The sequence below is a fragment of the Limulus polyphemus genome, unplaced genomic scaffold (assembly GCF_000517525.1).
Source record: "Limulus polyphemus unplaced genomic scaffold, Limulus_polyphemus-2.1.2 Scaffold1033, whole genome shotgun sequence".
NCBI lineage: Eukaryota > Metazoa > Arthropoda > Merostomata > Xiphosura > Limulidae > Limulus > Limulus polyphemus.
The window spans coordinates 110849-130269 of record NW_013666643.1 but is presented as its reverse complement, the minus strand read 5'-3'; the positions used below and the strand labels follow the sequence as shown (position 1 = coordinate 130269).

Here is a 19421-nt window from a genome sequence, read left to right as displayed (position 1 = left end):
CATAGTCAGCTATGTTTATTATAAGATAATAGTATTAGGCTTATTGTTGTGTTTAAAAATAGAGCCTAAACGATACGTGCCATTCTTTACTGTAGACCATGTATGCTAGAATAAGATTATATATTGTTCCCAATTGTTGCGGAAACACTTCTTATGGTGTGAACGCATAGTCAGCTATGTTTATTATAAGATAATAGTATTAGGCTTATTGTTGTGTTTAAAAATACAATAAACCTAAGACTATTCTGTCTTATGACAAATACATGATACACTTCTTTATGATAGTAACGTGGTTCTAAATTCTATTAAATAACACTAGGCGAAATTAAAAAAAAAGCAGAGAGCTGGGCAGTAGAGAAACAATATGGTTCAAAATTACAGGTCTCGGCTGGTCATGGTATAAAACTTTCATTATCAAGTTGTAACTAATGCCTCATATTACAACAGTGGATGTATTGTCTTAATTGGCTACTTAATGGTACAACACCCGAATATAACTCCTGTCTTGTTAATACGTTCATATTTATATGTTACTGTAATCTTGGTAAGGAAATCTGCAGTAAATAATTCTCATGGGAACAGCTAACTCAGTGGTGTTTGCAGTTAATACGTCAGAAATATAGCGAAAAGTTATCAATAAAACTGTTATAAAACCAGGTTAAAAATAGTTCAGCTAGCGTAGTATATTCTCATAGGAACAGCTAACTTAGTGGTGTTTGCAGTTAATACGTCAGAAATATAGCGAAAAGTTATCAATAAAACTGTTATAAAACCATGTTTAAAATAGTTCAGCTAGTGTAGTATATACAGTGGTTGAGTACGTTATGTTAAAATAATTTTGGAGCCTCACTACAACATTACAGTCCATATCGCCATGTCTCTATATGTGATGGCCGGGCATTCTGACAATAACTCTTCAGCGTAGTTTTCACTGCAAAGGCTCTATCGTAAGGCTGTCATTTCAAAAGCATAATACTAGTCCTTGCAATGCTTGCCATATAAATCATCTAGTGTCTGAGGACGGTAGTCTCCCTCGCCGGTTTTAGCAGTTCTATTGCATAGAAATCCACAACCGCTGCATTTGGCGACTTCGCCGGTATATCTTCGTGTGTAATAGCACAAATACCCGTTTCATTCTCCAGATGCTTGAGGTATGCGACCGGTGAACGGACATTTCATGAGAATAAGTTATGTCGCTTTTACAGATGGGAATCCTTCTTAATTATGTTACGTTTTGTTGCCTATGGTAACGCGTGGATGGCTTTTACCACTGCTCGTTGTGTTGTTGGAATCTCACCTGTTATAAGACGTCACACTTTGCTTATCACGCCTTGGATACGACTTGCTGTAAGTCTCTTTTTTTCAGGATAGTCTTTGTTACCCCAGTTGATCCATATTCGTTTGTTTTCCAATGTCATTAAGTAGAAGGGATATCCTCGTCTTGGAAATAATAAATACCCGATCTGAACATATCTTTATGATCTGAGTGGAAAAATATTTTGTGGCGGAAAAAACTAATACATACCCTTCCCAAAAGCGATAAATTTTCGGTGGTATCACACCTATGTACGAAACGTTCAACAACATCAAATTTTAGTTCTGAGACTAGAAGATTTCGCAAAAAAAAGAGGTGTTCGTTTTTTTTTTAAAGTCCCCTTGATGAAATGTTTCAACAGAACATTTCAAACATTTTACAAAAGTATATACTTTTGTATTCTTATTGTTTTGAGTCACTTTTACAGATAAATATTCCTTAATTGTATGCCATGAATTCAACCAGTTATTTGTGGGCAGTATTATTACTGTAGTGCATCAGAGCCCTAATGTAAGAAACTTCTATTTTCGTGTATTTATCAAACCAACACAATTTCTTTTTTAAATAAACAGATATCTCTAAAGATAAACCACCGCGTAATGCATCGGTTTGTCATTTTACAATGGAGTACACACAGCATGAATAAGGTACTGTTGAATTTAAATTTAATGAATGAAATTACGTTAACTCTAATATATTTTCTCTTGAGCTATATAGAGTGAAATCAAGACTGAATTGGGGACAATAGAATTAAATCAAGACTGAACTGGAGCCAACTGTAGCGACTCGAGCTTAGTGTAATTTTCGAGTAAATTGTGTTAAATCTGCGCGTTGGTGATTACAGTTAGCATAATTTTATGAAAACCAAATCAGGTAGATTTATATCACTTGATCCAGGACACGCAGTGGATATCCTTAATGATCACCCTAGGGGCAAGATTACCTTCATCAAATAATTTTGCTCTTCGACCTCTAAATTCTTAAAGGGCTGCCTCAAATTGTAGTTCCAATGAGATTAATCCCACTTCAGAAAGTATGCTTACAACTAGCTGATCAATTTAGTGTTCTTTATGCATACCGAGGAACAACTGGTATAACAACCCAAAATTATCGTTATCATTACAGTACTTAGAGGCAGCGTAGTTTCACGCAATCTGGGAGAATGGTCACGCAAGGTTCTCTGTATAAACCATTTTAATTACTTATGAGGATAAAATTGGCCTTGCGGTAGTAACGGCTATAGATGTGACTCTTAAACGTTCTTTTACTTTGGACACTATCACTGATAAAAGTTTTTCTAAATGCTCTCCTATACTGTATTTAAACTTCATAATGACGTTCTGTATTGTTGCATCACTATCATACAACTCCCTCTGCAGTGTATTACTTAACAATATTGTTTTATCATTTACAATGCAGCCAAGATTGAAACTTTTACATTTTCACTATGAAGAGGGGCCGGGCGTGGCCTATTAATTAACGTGCCAGGACTGTGAATCCAAGGATTACGCAGAAACACGCTCCGCAATTTGAGATCGTGGATGCATTATAATAGTGACGGTCAAATCCTATTACTCGGTAAGATATGAATAGCTCAATAGCGGTAGGTGTTGTTGATTCAGCCTATCAAATAGCACAAAAATCATTATTTTTTAAAATTAGTGAAATAATAAGTAGTTCACCTAAAGACAACGCGATTCAAACGTTTGCCATGTTTTAATGAGTTAAAAGATAAACATAGCTTCAGTGATTAGCATACAGACGCATTTTTCTTTGGATCAAAGAATATAATTACTGTTGATGTACGCTTTCAGTAGTATTAGTTAGCTTGTTTTATTTTACTAAATGCTTAGGTACATTGTCTTTAAAGTATTTATACCGGAATCTGTTTAGTTATATGTATATAAAACCTTTCGGCAGTTACAAATAAGTTCATTGTAAAATATAATATAACTTAAGGCTCCTTTACGCGATCATTGGCAAATGTTCACATTCATCCTATAGTACAGCTCATTAACATTAAGACTGCTAGTCACTAACAGCACTACACGAAGACACTTTTAAATTTTTAATCGTCGAAAACGAGGGGGTGTCAAACCCTAGAACTGGCAATGTTGGAAGGTAAAGGTACAATTAGTAGCGGAGCCGTTGAGATGGCGACACAGAGTTGACGGTGATGGAGATGGATGGAGGTGAGAGGCAGTTGTGTCGTAGTTCCCTTGAAGACGTCACTAGCGTACTGACAATAGCAAGACCTCTAGTATCACATAGCTGTCTTTTGCATGCCGTACTGATGAGTGCTCTGCAAACTTTGCTTTCTTGAAATTGCCTGTTACAACACGAAAAATAAAGTCCTGTAGCTATTTAAAAAAGGCGTGACAAAAACTGAATGAAAGGATTTCTTTTTTCTTCGGATGTGCTTTATAGTTGTAAGAAAAGTATTGCTGATCTGAAGAGAGAGAGGAAAAACAACGCCTAATTGGAGAGAAAATCTTTCTTTAAAAGCCACATCATTTCTTGCCTGAAATGATTGACTGCCTTAATGCCGAAAGTGTGTTGCCTGTTTAAAATATCTAGAGAAAATTTAATGTTAACCCTAATATTGTAAGGATGAACTGTTTTACCCTAGTATCTCTCTAAAGATCTGAAAACTAAGTTAAGAATGTAGATTTGAACGTTAATAAACAGTAAACGATTGTGTAATTTAATAAACAAAAACGCATTTATTTTTAAACCGTTCAGTGAACTTGAATCACATAAATTAAACTTTACTTGACTGTCAGGAAATGTTGATCCTTAAAAAACTTCGCAATTTCATAAGTATAGCACACGTAAAATGAAGTAAGAAATGATGTCACGGATAAGTAAAATATAATAAGAATGTTTTACGGATAAGTAAAGTAGAATAAGAATGTTTTACGGATAAGTAAAGTAGAATAAGAATGATGTTACTGATAAGTAAAGTAGAATAAGAACGATGTTATGGATACATAAAATAGAATAAGAACGATGTTATGAATACATAAAGTGGAATAAAATTATGTAGTTAAGAAGAAGTTAAGTTTGTTTATTTTAGAACAAAGCCACACTGGGCTAACTGCGGGGAATCTAACCCCGGATTTTAGCATTGCAACTCCATAGACTTACCGCTGTATCACTGGGGGACAAGAGGAAATGAGAATGGTGTTATAGATACGTAAAAAAGTGGTAAAGCTGTTCTCATGGATACAGGAAGAGGAAATAACCATGGTTTTTACAGTAGGCTAAAAGGAATCAAGCTTGATATTAAGACGTGTTGCACTAAAACAAATAAAGAAACTTTATACATCATATTTAAAGAACAAATAACAATAATAATAACTTATCCTTTAAATAAATAGAAAACTTTGCTCCGGATCAGACAGTGCAACATTTCGTATTTTCTGTAATATTTTATATTCAATATGCATGTTGAAGTAAAAGCAGCTTAATTTATATTTATTATATATTTAGTCAAAGCTTCTATGCCAGGTGTTCTCAAACAATTATTCGGAAAGTCTCAAAACAATTAATATGGCAAAAAATGTTTTTTTTCTGAAATTATATTTGCACAGATATTAACTGGAATTATTAAAATAAAAAACATTCAGATTTGCATAAGGGTCACAGTTTTCAGAATGTCACTTGGCCTCAAAATTATGAAAAGATCAGAGAACTTTGATGCTTTCCATGTGCAATTAGTGACCTTATCCAGTGACGGTCACATGTAAAATACTAAAAATACCACACCAGTTAGTGCACCAAATATTGCAAAAGTATATAAGCAAACTACAAAACTTAGCACCTTGAAAAGTAGAAGGAAGAAAAGAATCATCACAGAGAAACAAAAAAGTCGTTGCCAAGGTTCAGAAAAAAGAAACCAAATAAGTACTTCATATATTGCACGGGAGCTACTTGAAGACTATGGGTTAAAGTGTCACACAGGAGCTACTTGAAGACTATGGTTTAAAGTGTCACACAGGAGCTACTTGAAGACTATGGGTTAAAGTGTCACACAGGAGCTAGTTGAAGACTATGGTTTAAAGTGTCACACAGGAGCTAGTTGAAGACTATGGTTTAAAGTGTCACACAGGAGCTACTTGAAGACTATGGGTTAAAGTGTCACACAGGAGCTAGTTGAAGACTATGGGTTAAAGTGTCACACAGGAGCTAGTTGAAGACTATGGTTTAAAGTGTCACACAGTAGCTACTTGAAGACTATGGTTTAAAGTGTCACACAGGAGCTACTTGAAGACTATGGGTTAAAGTGTCACACAGGAGCTACTTGAAGACTATGGGTTAAAGTGTCACACAGGAGCTAGTTGAAGACTATGGGTTAAAGTGTCACACAGGAGCTAGTTGAAGACTATGGTTTAAAGTGTCACACAGGAGCTAGTTGAAGACTATGGTTTAAAGTGTCAGAGCAAATAAAAAACAACTAAATACAAGTAAAGGGGTTCAATGGTTTGGGGGGTTTCTGGAAAGAAACCTTTATTTAGGGAAGTCAAAAAAAGAAGAAAATATTAACTGCACTCCATAGTTACCAAATCTCAATCCTAGCGAATATATGTGGGATGAATTGACTTCTACAATCATCAGATCTCAATTCCAGTGAAGATCTGTGAAATAAATTGGACTACACAATCACCAGATCTCAATCTCAGTGAACATCTGTGGGATGAATTCACGTCTACAGTCACCAGCTCTCAATCCTAGTGAACATCTGTAGGATGAATTCACGTCCACGGTCATCAGATCTCAATCCCAGTGAAACTTCTGTGGGATGAATTGACGTTCATCAAATCTCAATCGTAGTGAACATCTGTGGGATGAATTCGCGTCCATAGTCATCAGATCTCAATCCCAGTGAACATCTGTGGGATGAATTCACGTTCATAGTCATCAGATCTTAATCCCAATGAAGATCTGTGGGATGAATTAGATTCCAGGATGAAGAGAACAGCTGTAAAGTCTAACGATGAACTAATAGAAAAACCTACAGAACACCATTAAACCAGACGTTTGAAAGAAATTGGTTTGTAGTGTAAGAAAATTATTATAAGCTGTTATTAAACCAATGGAAGGTAAAAATGATTACATTGAAAATGTAAACTGATTACAAAATGATAAAATATAATATAATCACCAACGGTTGTTTAGTTTCCTGAATAATTGTTTGAACACATCTGTCAGAAAATATTTGTTTAAAAACTTTTTTATAGGAGAAAAATGTTGAAATTATATTTACAAGTTGCCTGACTAGTTGCTTTTCTTTGCTACTTCCGAATTTGATATAAAACCTCAAAAAACGAAGAACTATGGCACTGCCTGAATAATTGTTGCTTATTTAATTAATATTTTACATTAAAATACGTTCCTTTCCGATGGGTTTCCTGAATGAAAGCTTAGTATCTAACAATTATACAATATCAGACAAAGATTATCGTGAGAAACTGGCTTAATTTGATCTTTTTGGAGATCCTTTAGTGAGACAAATACACAAGATTCAAGCGAATTCAATAAGGGGATTTAAGCGAATTTAACAAGGGCATTTCAACCCAGTCAATGTTATTTCTAAACATTGTAACTTCTCGATACTTTAGGGGGAGTAATCTGATTCAGTAGAGAATAACCTTCCATATTTTTCTCAGTGGGGGAGAAACCCCCTCCCAGTTATACACAAGGAATAATTTAAGTTGGAGTAATACGGTATTAATCTTTTTACAAATAGGTTTATTTTTGACAGTTTTTTAACTAATTACTCTTCTGTTTCGGGTGATAATACTTCAATACATGCTATAATAATGATCTACATCATTTTCTGAATTCTTTGTGTTTGATTCATTGTTGTGATATTATCAATGTCTGATTGCGTCAGTTGCATTTATCAGATTCATCAAACAATATACATTCACCACTTTCTGATGAATTTTGTTACTCACATATGGCAGTGAATAAGAATTGTTGACGAATATTACAGAGTTACCCATAATCATGTGTCCAGCGTAAAGTAGTTTATTTTTGGAACTTTGTACAAAGTTACTCGAGGGCTGTCTGCGCTAGCCGTCCCTAACTTTGAAGTGATAGACCAAAAGAAGGTAGCTAGTCAAAACTACCCACCGCAAACTCTTGGGCTACTCTTAACCAACGAAAAGTGGGATTAACAGTCACATTATATCTCCTCCACGACTGAAAGGGCGAGTTTGTTTGGTGAGGGGATTCGAAGCCGCTACCCGCCGATTGCGAGTCAAGCGCCCTAACCACTAGGCGATCACAAAATAGTTCTGATAAACAATATATCTCATGGACAAAATATTATCCATTAATTAACACTTAACAATTATTTCTTTAAAGTTCATTGTCGTGATAAGAAGCATGATCAGTTCTGTATACTTGCTGTTGGAATATAAAATATAAAAAATATTTCTGAAGAGAACTATGGTGCTTCAGTGAATGTATTAATGCTAAAATATATAATTATAATTATGTATAAAACTGTGCGCGTAACACTATATGGTTAAAATTTATGAATTATCCGTTCGACTTATCAGATAAATAAAGATATTTTAGCGTTTTTAACTTCCATTTTTACATCTCTAATGGATTTTATTGGATATTATTTACAATTCAATTAAGAGGAACGCTGGTTGTGAATAGGTTGATAAGTTACTGATCGTAGTCAAGTAGGAAAATCGCAAAGAATTTGAACTCTAAATAAAATGCATTCAAGCAATGTCGTTTTCCAAAATTAAATTAAGTCAAGGCTTAAAATTACTCTTTTCGTTAGGTATTTTCATTGATGCGTAAAAGGTTCGTATTTCTCTAAAGTACTATGCGTGAAATGGATACAACAAATAAACTGTATATTGTATACGCTGTCGTTGATAAATACACATGAAATGGTTATATCTCTCACAAATGCTGTGATATTTTACTGACACACCTCGGGCCGGATGTTGCCTAGTGGTTAGTGTGCAAGGACTGCGAAACTGAGAGATCGTAATTTTCGCTTCCCCTTGCCACAAAAACGCGTTCCGCACTTTGCGCTGCACTATAAGAGTAACAATCAAATCTTATTTTTGGTCACCCAAGAGTAGCTCAAGAACTTGCGACGGGAGATATTGGCTGCTTGCCATCCCTCTAGTTTATCAGTTCAGAAATTAGAGATGGCTATACGAAGATACATAGCCCTTGTGTAGCTTTGCATGAAAATGTTAAACCAACAAACAAACTGATACAACTATACAGAAAAATGTGACACCAGCTATTCTGATGCTCCAATGATGAAAAGAATTGTTTAAAAAAAAAGTTAGGATTATGAATCCAACGATGATTTATTCTACACACAATCAGCAGGATCTTCCGATCATGTGTGTGTGTTTGTTTATGGGCTATCTGTGATGCGTGTGTAGAAACCCGATTGTTAGCGTTATAAGCTCTTAGACTTGCCGTTGTGTCAGTGTGAGGCTTCTTTGGATCTTAAAAACTGGATAGAAAACGTTCACTTGAAATTTAGGAAAGTTGTGGAAGCAAACAACTATCTGAAGGATGATTCTAGTTCTTTCTAGAGAACTTCCTATTTTTCAGGCAAGTATATGATACAAAACACGACTTCTTAAATATTATTGTAATACTAACACAAAGGGTGACTACTTCAAATTAAAATGATTTTGGTTGGTTTGTAGTTAAGCACAAAGCTACACAATGGACTTTCTGTGCTCTGCCCACCACGGCTATCGAAACCCTATTTCTAGCGTTGTAAGTCCGCAGACATACCACTGTTTCACTGGGGGGCTAAAACGATTTTGGAGCCTTGCCACGTCATTAAAGTCCATGTCGTTATGTCTGGTCATACTCTATCTGACAACCGTGCATTTAGGGAATAGGCGTGAGTAGTATTTTCCATTGCAAAAGGGTTCGTTGATAGACCCTCTTGTCTGATTGGTTTTCATAGTCCATATAATGTACGATGACAACGGTTTTCCAGCGGTCGTTTCAACAGTCCGATCGCGCAGCAATCCTAAACGCTGCGTCAAACGGCTTCACCAGTATGATTTCATATAAAACAGCATGAATACCCATTTCATTTTCCAGCTGCTTGAGGTATACGACGGTTGAGCGGATATTTCGTAGAAGGAAGTTGTATACATGTGATTTATGTCGCTTTTATAGACGGAGATCCTTCTTGATTATGTTGGGTAGTGGACACGAGGACAATTTTTTCAGTGCTCATGGATTCTCTGCTGTTACAAAGCACTGGACTTTGCTTGCTACCACGCCTGGAGAACGACTTGTTATGGGTCTCTTTCTGGATAGTCCTGGTGACCCAAGTTGCTCCATATTCTTTTGTTTTCCAAAGTCATTAAGTACAAGAGATTTCCTCGTTTTCAAAATTCTAAGTCCAAGATCTGAACATATCTTTATAAGCTGAATGTACGAATATCTTATCTCAGAAAGAACTGTTACATATCCTTCTGAAAATCGATGAATTTTTCGGAAACATCACATTATCTACGAACCGTCAAAACACTTCAAATTGTAGTTCTGATACATGCTGTTCCACCACAACATTATATCGGCTTTGGCTGTCATGTCACTTGCTGATCTACACATTCAAAGTCGTTTTAATATAAAGGGCTAAACTCTCTGTAGCCCCCAGTGTCACGCACTTTAGGAACAATAAAAAAGATATCGGTATTAAAAACTACTTATTGATATTCCTGAGATGTGCTGAGCGAATCTGAATTTGCTTTCAGAAAGTCTTTGTTTTCACTGGTTTTTCCTTCTAAGATAGATTGCTATTTATAAGTTACGAAGTCTAATAACGATGTATTATTTACTAGCAGCTCAATATTATATAACAGAAGTATGTTACTTTTTACAGTTCATTGAAATACTGGGTGTCATTTATCTATAAAAGGCTTTTCCCTTTGTCACTCTGTCGAGAACATTTTCACGCTCCTTTTTTGGTAATGCTCAACAATATACATCGTCGCTTAGCAACAAAACTATCGCCTGATTGTTCTTAGACCAACTATGATGTTTATGTTAAATTCTCAATATTCATGTTGATTTGTTAGAAAGGTTTTTTTATTATTATTTATTTTTTATAACTTCGTTGATATAACAGCAAAATAGTTTAATTCAGAAGTTTCATGACATTCAGATGTAGCCAAAAGCAAAAGAAATTTATAAAGTAGTGTTTCAGCTAAGCCTTATGTTACGTTTAAGTATTGAACATACAGGCCTACTATTTATAATCTTATCGAGTTTTAAGTGGTGAATAAATGTTAATTAATAAATATTATTTTAGTATTTTAACACATATATTACCTACTTGGTCTTAAAACATAAATAAAAATAAACGTTTATTACTACCAAATATCTTTTATCCTTTGTACAGTCGAAAAGAGTTGAAAATTTGTGTCTTAATGTCCTCACTATGTTTTCTACTTCCTGAACCTAGAATACAGTGAAAAGGCTCAAAAGTGCTATTTAAGTCTTTTTCAGAGTGCACACGTGCCTTTGACGAGCTTTTATACTAGTATATATATATATATATTTCTGAACGATATTTTTTCGGTTTATGAAATAATGGGCATTACAGTTACGTTGTCTAATAAAATTGTAGAGTTTACACTAATAAAACTTGTTGTAACTATCCCTAGTCTAAGCCGTACTAAGGTTCTATAGAAACTGTTTTACAGTAACCGTATTAATACTGATCACATAAGAACTACTGGCACATGAAGTTGTTATTACCACATGTGTTTAAACGTTACACAATATCGCTTCTTTATACTCGGTTGTTGTGTGTTCACGTACTTTTGGTAACTTCGTTGCTACAACTGTTTTAATCTAAACAACTTTAAATGCAACGTACTACACAGTTTGAAATATGTAATTATTAGCCTAGTTTCAACTGATCGTTCGAATGAAACATCAATGACAACAAGATGTTGTTGAAGGTTGTGGAAGTCTGACCGGAAAATTGGATTTCTACTGTGAACATATCTTTGTAACTACTTTAACTTATCAGTTTTTTCGCTAAACTACGTTAGCTTAATATGTATATACAAACTGATGGGTAAATGTTCGTATGTATATAATACTATACCTTTACAGTACTGGCGAACTCACTCAATCAATTTTTGCTTGTCAAATAGATCTATTGCTAATAACCCACTTCTCAATCAAAGTACGTGTTGTTACATAGTATACTAGGTTATGTTAATATGGTTACATGTCTGACGTGATACCGATTATCGACGTTCGAGCTTTCTTTACGCGATAATTGTCTGCATCGTGCAGATATGTTAATAATGTAGCTTGTTTTAATATTAGAACACAGTTAATATATTAATTTGTTTGAATCTTGTATGATTGTTAATGTAGCAGTTTGTTGAATTCTGCAGGATTGTTGATATAATCTAATAATTCAGTTAATATAAGAAATTGTTTGAATCCTATATTATTGTTAAAGTAGCAATTTAAATTCTACAGGATTGTTGATGTAATCTAATAATTTAGTTTATCAGTATCGTACGTAATTGTTAATGTAACAATTTGTTTGAATCCTACATTATTATTAAAGTAGCAATTTGTTTAAGTTGCGCAGAACTGTTAATATAGAATCTTATTTAATGTCCAGCAAAAGTGTTCATGTCATAACTATTTGTTAGCATTGATTATGTCCTATTGGTTCGTATCCTACAAATACAGAACCAGGCCTCGGAATTAGGCGAATGTTACTTTTTACTAGCACTGATTAGGTAGTACTTTTCCATACCCTTAGCAATCCCACAGGGATGTTCATATAATTTATTCAATGAATCCTGTATCATTTGTTGGATGTAGTCTTGCAGGAATGTTCAGTTTTACAAGTAGTAACGTAGCATTGAGTCATCGGGATTGTAATAGGATTTCCTGACTCTGAGAAATGTTGATGTTCTGCAAAAGCTGGTTAAAGCAATGTGTTTTGATATTGGATTACATCTATACACATATATATATAAGTAATTAAATATTGGAGAAGTAGAGTATTATAGCAATATTATGAAGGAAACACGGTAAAAGTAAGATATTCGAAATATAAGCAGAATTAACAACAGACTTCTCACAACTCTCGACTAGAATCAATGTTATCACAAGAAAGAAATAAGTGTGCTTCAAGTTATTGTACTGATATAAATTATATATGTGTGTGTGAAGTACGGTGGACTCCCATAATGCATGTGTGAATACGATGGATCTTACTGGATTTTTTTATGTGTCGTTAAATTTTGATACTGTGTATATCAGTAAGTCCTATTCATTTATAAGCTTATTCCGATATATATATATATATATGTTTGTGTGTGTGTATGTCAAGTACGGGGGACCCCAGAATGTATGTATGAATACGGTGGGTCTTATTGGATTTTTGTGTGTCATTAGATATAGACACTGTGTATATCAGTAAGTCCTAAGAATTTCCAATCTTACTCCGATATATATATATATATCATGTGTATGTGTCTGTGAGTGTAAGTAGAAAGAGAGAGGAGTGAACAAAGATGTATGCAAGCCACGTGTTAAATCAAAGTTCTCAGAACTTAGTCTGTTATTTAAACAAGCACTACTGGACTGTGAAGGTTTATAGAGTCAGCTTCCCAACCCGAAGATTTTGGGGGCTAGCACAGACGTATTTGTTTCGGATTCAAGGTGTTTCCAGAAGCACCGACAGAGATTAATGACTTGGGCCTGACTGATGTCAGAACCAGCCCCCAGCTCCCTCAGTTCTGCCACAGGATCTTTGGGGTCGACAACAATATTGGGTTGTTGCAGGTCTACTTCCGCTTCTTTCAATCACAATACTCTTTTTAAATATGATTATTACTTATTTAGAAAGTTTCGAAGCGGTCATCATTTTACTGACAAAATTCGTAAAGAACAACACACACACACATATGAAGATTAAAAAATAAGAATATAAAAAAATTATTGAAACTACAAAATTATTTCTCGCTTACTGAATTTCAAAAAGCACAATTCTCATTGTCATTTAATTGCACGAAAAGAAGCATAAGCTAACAAATAAAACTACGCATATATTGTGTTACTTTCAAATAATGTTGCGAATATTTTTTAATTTTCATTTTATTTTAGTGGAAAACAATCATATTGTCTAGCTTAACAGTATGAAAGTAATTTGTTGGTATTTGTAGTAATATTTTGGAAAAACGTACCCTGTTATAAAAAGTATCCAGCATTTCCGACGAGTGTATGCTACAATCGGCGAGAAATGTGAGAAAGGCGCAGGAAAAAGAGATAAGTGTCGTTGTCAACATTACTTGCTTACCTACGTTTTGGAAGTGTGCTTACTGTGTAACGTAAGTTACAACTGTTTGTTCATAAATTAATGTTTATCGTATTAGTCATGATGTTAATTTTGACCATGTAATAAATACGCTGACCGCTATAAGACCTTGAGTACTGATGATATCGACAGCTATGAAGAGGAAACACAACATTGTAATATTTTTCATTTTATCGTTAAATCTACAATAGCTGCTAACGATATCAAATAGGCGGAAAGAACATACTTAATGCAAAAGGTAAATTTAGATGGATTTTGAGCAGACGTGAAACAACATAAGTCATCTCTCACACCGCAGAAAGACAAGCACGGCGTGACTCCGCGGGCGAAGGTCCTGATTGATCACTGTCAGCCGGGCAGCTAAGGTGATTGATACTAGTTTCGCGCTCTGCTCTTCTCGGCCAGTAGCGTTCACCTTTTACCGACACGGCCGTCGCACCTTGCGTCGTAGGATGACGAGTGAAGGAGATAATAAATGAACACGACATCTGCAGGTCACTTCTTGTCCTGAACACTAATTAGATATAATAACTAGGAAAATACAAGGAGGAAGAGAGAATTCTAGTCACGGAATATGAGTGTTTAATCACTGGAGGTCAGAGGAAGTATAGAGTAAATCGGGTCATGTTTACATATGAGAAAAAAAAAAAGGAAAACTGAAACCGACTCACCTTGATGCTGCTTACGAGTGGTTTTCTTTTCCTTCATCCAAGGGTACTCCGGGACGTTAACGTTGAGTCCGTTACCCGAGCCGGGATGCTTTGTTGGCGGCGATGGAGATGGGCCTGTCGCTGTACACACAGCAGGAGCAGGGTGCAGCTGATTCCCATTCTCCAGTTGGCAGAGAGTAGGTGGCACGATCGGTCCGTTCATCGAAGATCCCCTATGAAAAGATTCATTTATATGAGGCAATGCTGTCATAAATTCTGCCATTGACGGCTGGCTGTTGATAAACCCGCTTTCACATCCGTTCTCCATCCCGTCGATGGCACTAAAATCCTCACCAAAATTCCGACATTGGGAAGCAAAATTTTCGTTGTTAATTTCAGCTGCGAGCGTCTTTGCACCACTTCTATTCAACCAGCGCATTTCTGGATTGATAACGGAATCTGACCATTTCTGTTGCGTCACGTGATTACGTGAACCAATGGTAAACTTCACTGGTTCTGTGAATCGGAGAGACGCTAGCAGCGACTTTGATCCTCCCGCCATGCGCGTGCTCAGCCCTCCGGATAGCTCCTCCCGTCCGTAAAGAAAACTCTAAAAATTGCAAAGTTCGGGTTCTTGTCTTGTGATAAGGCTATATAAGAATCACATATATAAATTACCCTTTTTCTCGAGGTACTCCTAACCCTAACGTTTTGACCATCTACATGCTAATTACTGGTTATACAACGCTAACTTTTCATCGAGTAAATTAATGGCATCACACAAATCACTGGGGCAAACTAGCTGACGGGTCAGAGTTTCATTTGTGAAGAGGCCAGGCAAAGGTTCGGGCAGGGCCCCGGGTGTTGCCTATTAGGTCGGTTCGGCTATAAAGTTTAGTTGGTGGGCGCCTAAGATCAGCCTCTTTTTCTCGTTAACTGCTGCAGTGCCGTTCTTATCGAGTAGCGAATGGCGGAGCACTCGTCGCAATAATTGCGCAACGTGAGTCTGAAATCATACACAGAAGGGTTCGTCTTGTACCAGGTGTCGCTACTAACCTTACGGAACTTGGATGGAGAAGGATCCCATTCTTCAGACCTAGGCTTCGCGCACTGTTAGAACATTTCAATCGTAACATTAGACTGCTCTCTGTCCAATTGTGACTATCTTGAAGAAAGTAAGACAAAACTGTCGCCTTCGGCAAGCTGCCAGATAAGTCGACTAATGACAGTCAGTCGTGCTTTTTTTCCTCTGGAAATCTGTTCAACGCACAGTTTCATGGGTGAAGGCATCGAGGATAAATCTGACGAAGTCTCTTAGGAGCATTTGTAGCTTAAGCCTAATCTAGTTTTTGGTGAGTGTTTTAATTTCAAGAAATCATAAATGTTAAATTGATTATTTAGAATTCGCTGGATTGGGATTTTCTATTAACACACACGAGATAAACTGTTCGGTTAATTTATTCAACTTTTCTCCTTGCATGTCTTCTCCGGTTGGGTATGTTTATTTAATTCATAAGTTTAATTATAATTAATAATCAGCCATAATAGTGTGGTTTAACCCACAGTTAGATAAATGAGGGACTGACGAATGGGCCCTACATTACCTCATGTGACACTCCGCGTGTGGACTTGAGGGTATATCGATTTCACCTTTCACGCGAGTGCATGTTCCTATTGGGACCAAATGTGTGCGACATTCACCTTTCCCGATAAGACCACTGCCACCATGTTACCTGAAATCAGGAGATCTCTTAGGAGAGCTACATACAGCGGCAAACATGGGCACTATTATCAATATAAATCAACAGTGAAAAGCTTTCTGAATCCAGTACATTCAGGTGTACTCCTGGATAAGACGACCTCAGCCAGTCTAGATCAGGTAAATGTTCGTCAGAGTGTTAAAACAACATTTAGATCAAGTGCCTCTGGGTAAAAACGTGTTTTTAATTCAATCCGTCGCCACTAGGGGCAGGACTTCAGCGACACGCTGTTCGTGACGCCAAAAGCTCTCTTACACTCGTACTCACCTACAGATAACATGTTAGTAGATGTGTGTATCTATGGGAATAAGGATAGTCACTCCCGTTTCTTCTTCTTGTTTACATGTTCTGGTCAAACAAAAATAATAAAAAAAACATCCACTTTTGTCTCAAAAATACTTCCAGAACATTGTGGTCAGATTACACCTAATATTAAAAAAAAAGTCCAATCTTTCAGTAACCATTCAGTAACCATTTCCTCTCTTTAATATTTCACACTTAAGTGAGTCTCGAATAAATTGAATAAAAAAATCATCTGAAGGAGAAAGGCAAGAGAAGAGTGTCAGTTAGTATTGTTAAACTTATATTTTATTTTCAGGCAAATTTACTCACTAAAAATACATTTTGTCTATTTAGAGCAAGTAATTTTTCTTATCTGTCTGGTTACATAATACGCGGAAGCGAACCTTTCGACACACGTGGTTTCTTGGTGAGGTTACCGATTTGTCTTAAAAGGCTACTTCCGAGAACATCCATCACAGGTGACGGATGTTTAGTTAGCCGTACGCAGTGGCTTATCGAGTGAGAACAAGTCGCGTGCGTGTATTATTGTGGCAGCAGTCGTGGGACACTTTTTGGATTCTTCTCACGTAAGACTCATATTAACAAGCCCGCAAATTGCAGCGATAAAACTCATTTAGGTGCACTTAGTTTCATGAAACAACTTGGTTTGTCGATATCTCGCTATATTAGACTGAATATTACATTCATAACCAAACAATGTCATCTATTCATTTGTTCTTTCTCGTTCAAAGATATTAATGTACAATATAAAATCTAACAAACAATCTGCTTTTTTGTTGTTGTAGTTTTCATAATATAACGCTTTCTGCCTACTTAAAGGGGCAGTTTCAAGGAAATACTGAGCATTCTGTCTGTTTGATGGAGCAGAGTCAAGGCATTTATTTGCAAGGACAGGATAGTGCTCTGAAATATATTTGAATAAACTCAAGTATTACTCCAAAATTTCTGAAAAAAACTTCATTTTCTTTGGAGCAACTGAAAAGAAATGAAATGAAATAAAGAGATTATAATTAAATAGTTTAAACAGAAGTCACGTGTGATAGAAGTAAAAGTAAAAAGTAGAGCGGACATCCTTCATAAATATTGATGTTAGGTTTGTATATTTTCATTAGTAATGCTTCCTTAATTCTTATTTTATGTATCTTGTACTTTATCAGATATCTTTTGTCTTCGTAATTCGTTTTATGGCCCGGTATGGCCAGATGGTTAGGGCCCGGCATGGCCAGGTGGTTAGGGCCTGGCATGGCCAGGTGGTTAGGGCGCTCGACTCGCAATCTGCGAGTCGCGGGTTCGAATCCCCGTCCCACCAAACATGCTCGCCCTTTCAGCCGTGGGGGCGTTATGATGTGGCGGTCAATTCCACTATTCGTTGATAAAAGAGTAGCCCATGAGTTGGCGGTGAGTGGTGATCACTAGCTGCCTTCCCTCTAGTCTTACTCTGCTAGATTATGGACGGCTAGCGCAGATAGCCGTCGTGTAGCTTTGCGTGAAATCCAAAACAAACAAACAAACAATTCGTTTTAGAGTTAAGTTTTATTACTATGTGCTCATTTACAGGTTATAGTCCTTTTAAGTAATCATTAAATCTTGTTTTTAGATTTCTGCTATGTAGTTTTAGTCATATATATGTATATATTGATCCACAATTTTCAGAGATCTATTTGTATAGTTTTCATTAGTGTAAGGCTTGTTTAGTAAATCCTTTGTTTTCACTCCAGGTGTCTGTACGAATGTTATTCAAACTTTTCACGGTAAGTATGATAAATAGGTCAATTTATGTACTCTTCTTTATTGTACATTTGGTTTAGTAAATCCTTTGTTTTCAGTCCAGGTTTTTGCATGAATTTGTTTCAATATCTATATTGTCATTTACCGTTTGTCTTCATTAGCTGTTTTCTTCTGTTTCCTATGTGTGGGATAATTCCTATGATTTGGTTACTTTTTCTTATTTAATTTACTTTATTATTTTGAGTGTTTTTTTTTTTGTATTACTTCTTTTGTTTGCTTTAGAACTAAGCCACATTGGACTATCTGTTGTGTCCACCGCGGGGAATCGAACCCCGGATTTTAGCGTTGTAAGTTCTTAAACTTACCGTTGTCCCACTGGGGGACATTACTTCTTTGATTGCGATTTGTTTGCTTGTTATTAAGCACAAAACTACACAAAGGGCTATCTGTGCTCTGCCCACCACTCCTTTATTTCATCTTTTATTTCTTTAGGTGCGGAAAGCCTTTTAATATGCTTACTTCTTGATTGATGTCGTGGGCTGACCGTCAGTTGATGCATGTTCCCGTTGTGTATGTTTGTTTTTTGTATTTTTTATGTTGAATACACAAAATTAACATAAATATTTATAGGTCCTCTTTAACTTTATTGAACGCCCTCTAACACACGTGTCTCCTTTTTAAACAATTTAACAGTTGACGTACATTCTATTCTTTTTCTCTTTTACCAACTGAAGAAGTGAAACGTCTTAGTTCAGGATATTGTGTCATTTGCCTCTGAGAAGCTGAGTGCCCTGAAATAGGTTAATGGACATATATAAACGTTGATGTCTTATATGAGATTCCTACCATACAAAACAAACAAGAAATAACTTTATAAGGTGTAAGGAAGTTATGTTAACAAAGCTTTTACTTGTGTTTCAGAAAGTTGAACTTCTGCTACAGTGGTCACTATAACTCCTCGTGATCCATAGCAAAATATTGCAGCATGCATGGGATATCATGCCAGCATGACATGAGTCCCGACAGAAATTTCAATTCATTCAAAAATAAATGCTAATAAATTTGTTAACATAATTTCCGGATATCCAATATATAATTTTTTAACGATAGAGGGAAATAAAATAGTTATAAAAGTTTCTCTTTAACAGGAAAGATTTAATGCTTCTTCTTCGATGACGAGGAACCCACTTTGAGACTAATAATGGTTGGAGACGGCTTGAATAGGTAAACAGGAAGAAACAGGAAGAAAATTGGAAACCAGATTGACAGAAGACAATAAAAAACCGTCC

General features: G+C 35.9%; 1 protein-coding gene across 1 annotated transcript in view; it reads right to left on the bottom strand.

The window, feature by feature from the left end:
• LOC106461797 (segmentation protein paired-like) overlaps positions 1-14479 on the bottom strand; it is a 65548-nt gene extending 51069 nt beyond the window's left edge. Inside the window, exon 1 of the mRNA XM_013921652.2 lies at positions 14363-14479. Coding sequence (XP_013777106.2) covers positions 14363-14399 — 37 coding nt within the window. The 5' untranslated portion in view covers positions 14400-14479. The remainder of the gene's footprint in view (positions 1-14362) is intronic.
• Positions 14480-19421: the final 4942 nt, after the last annotated feature.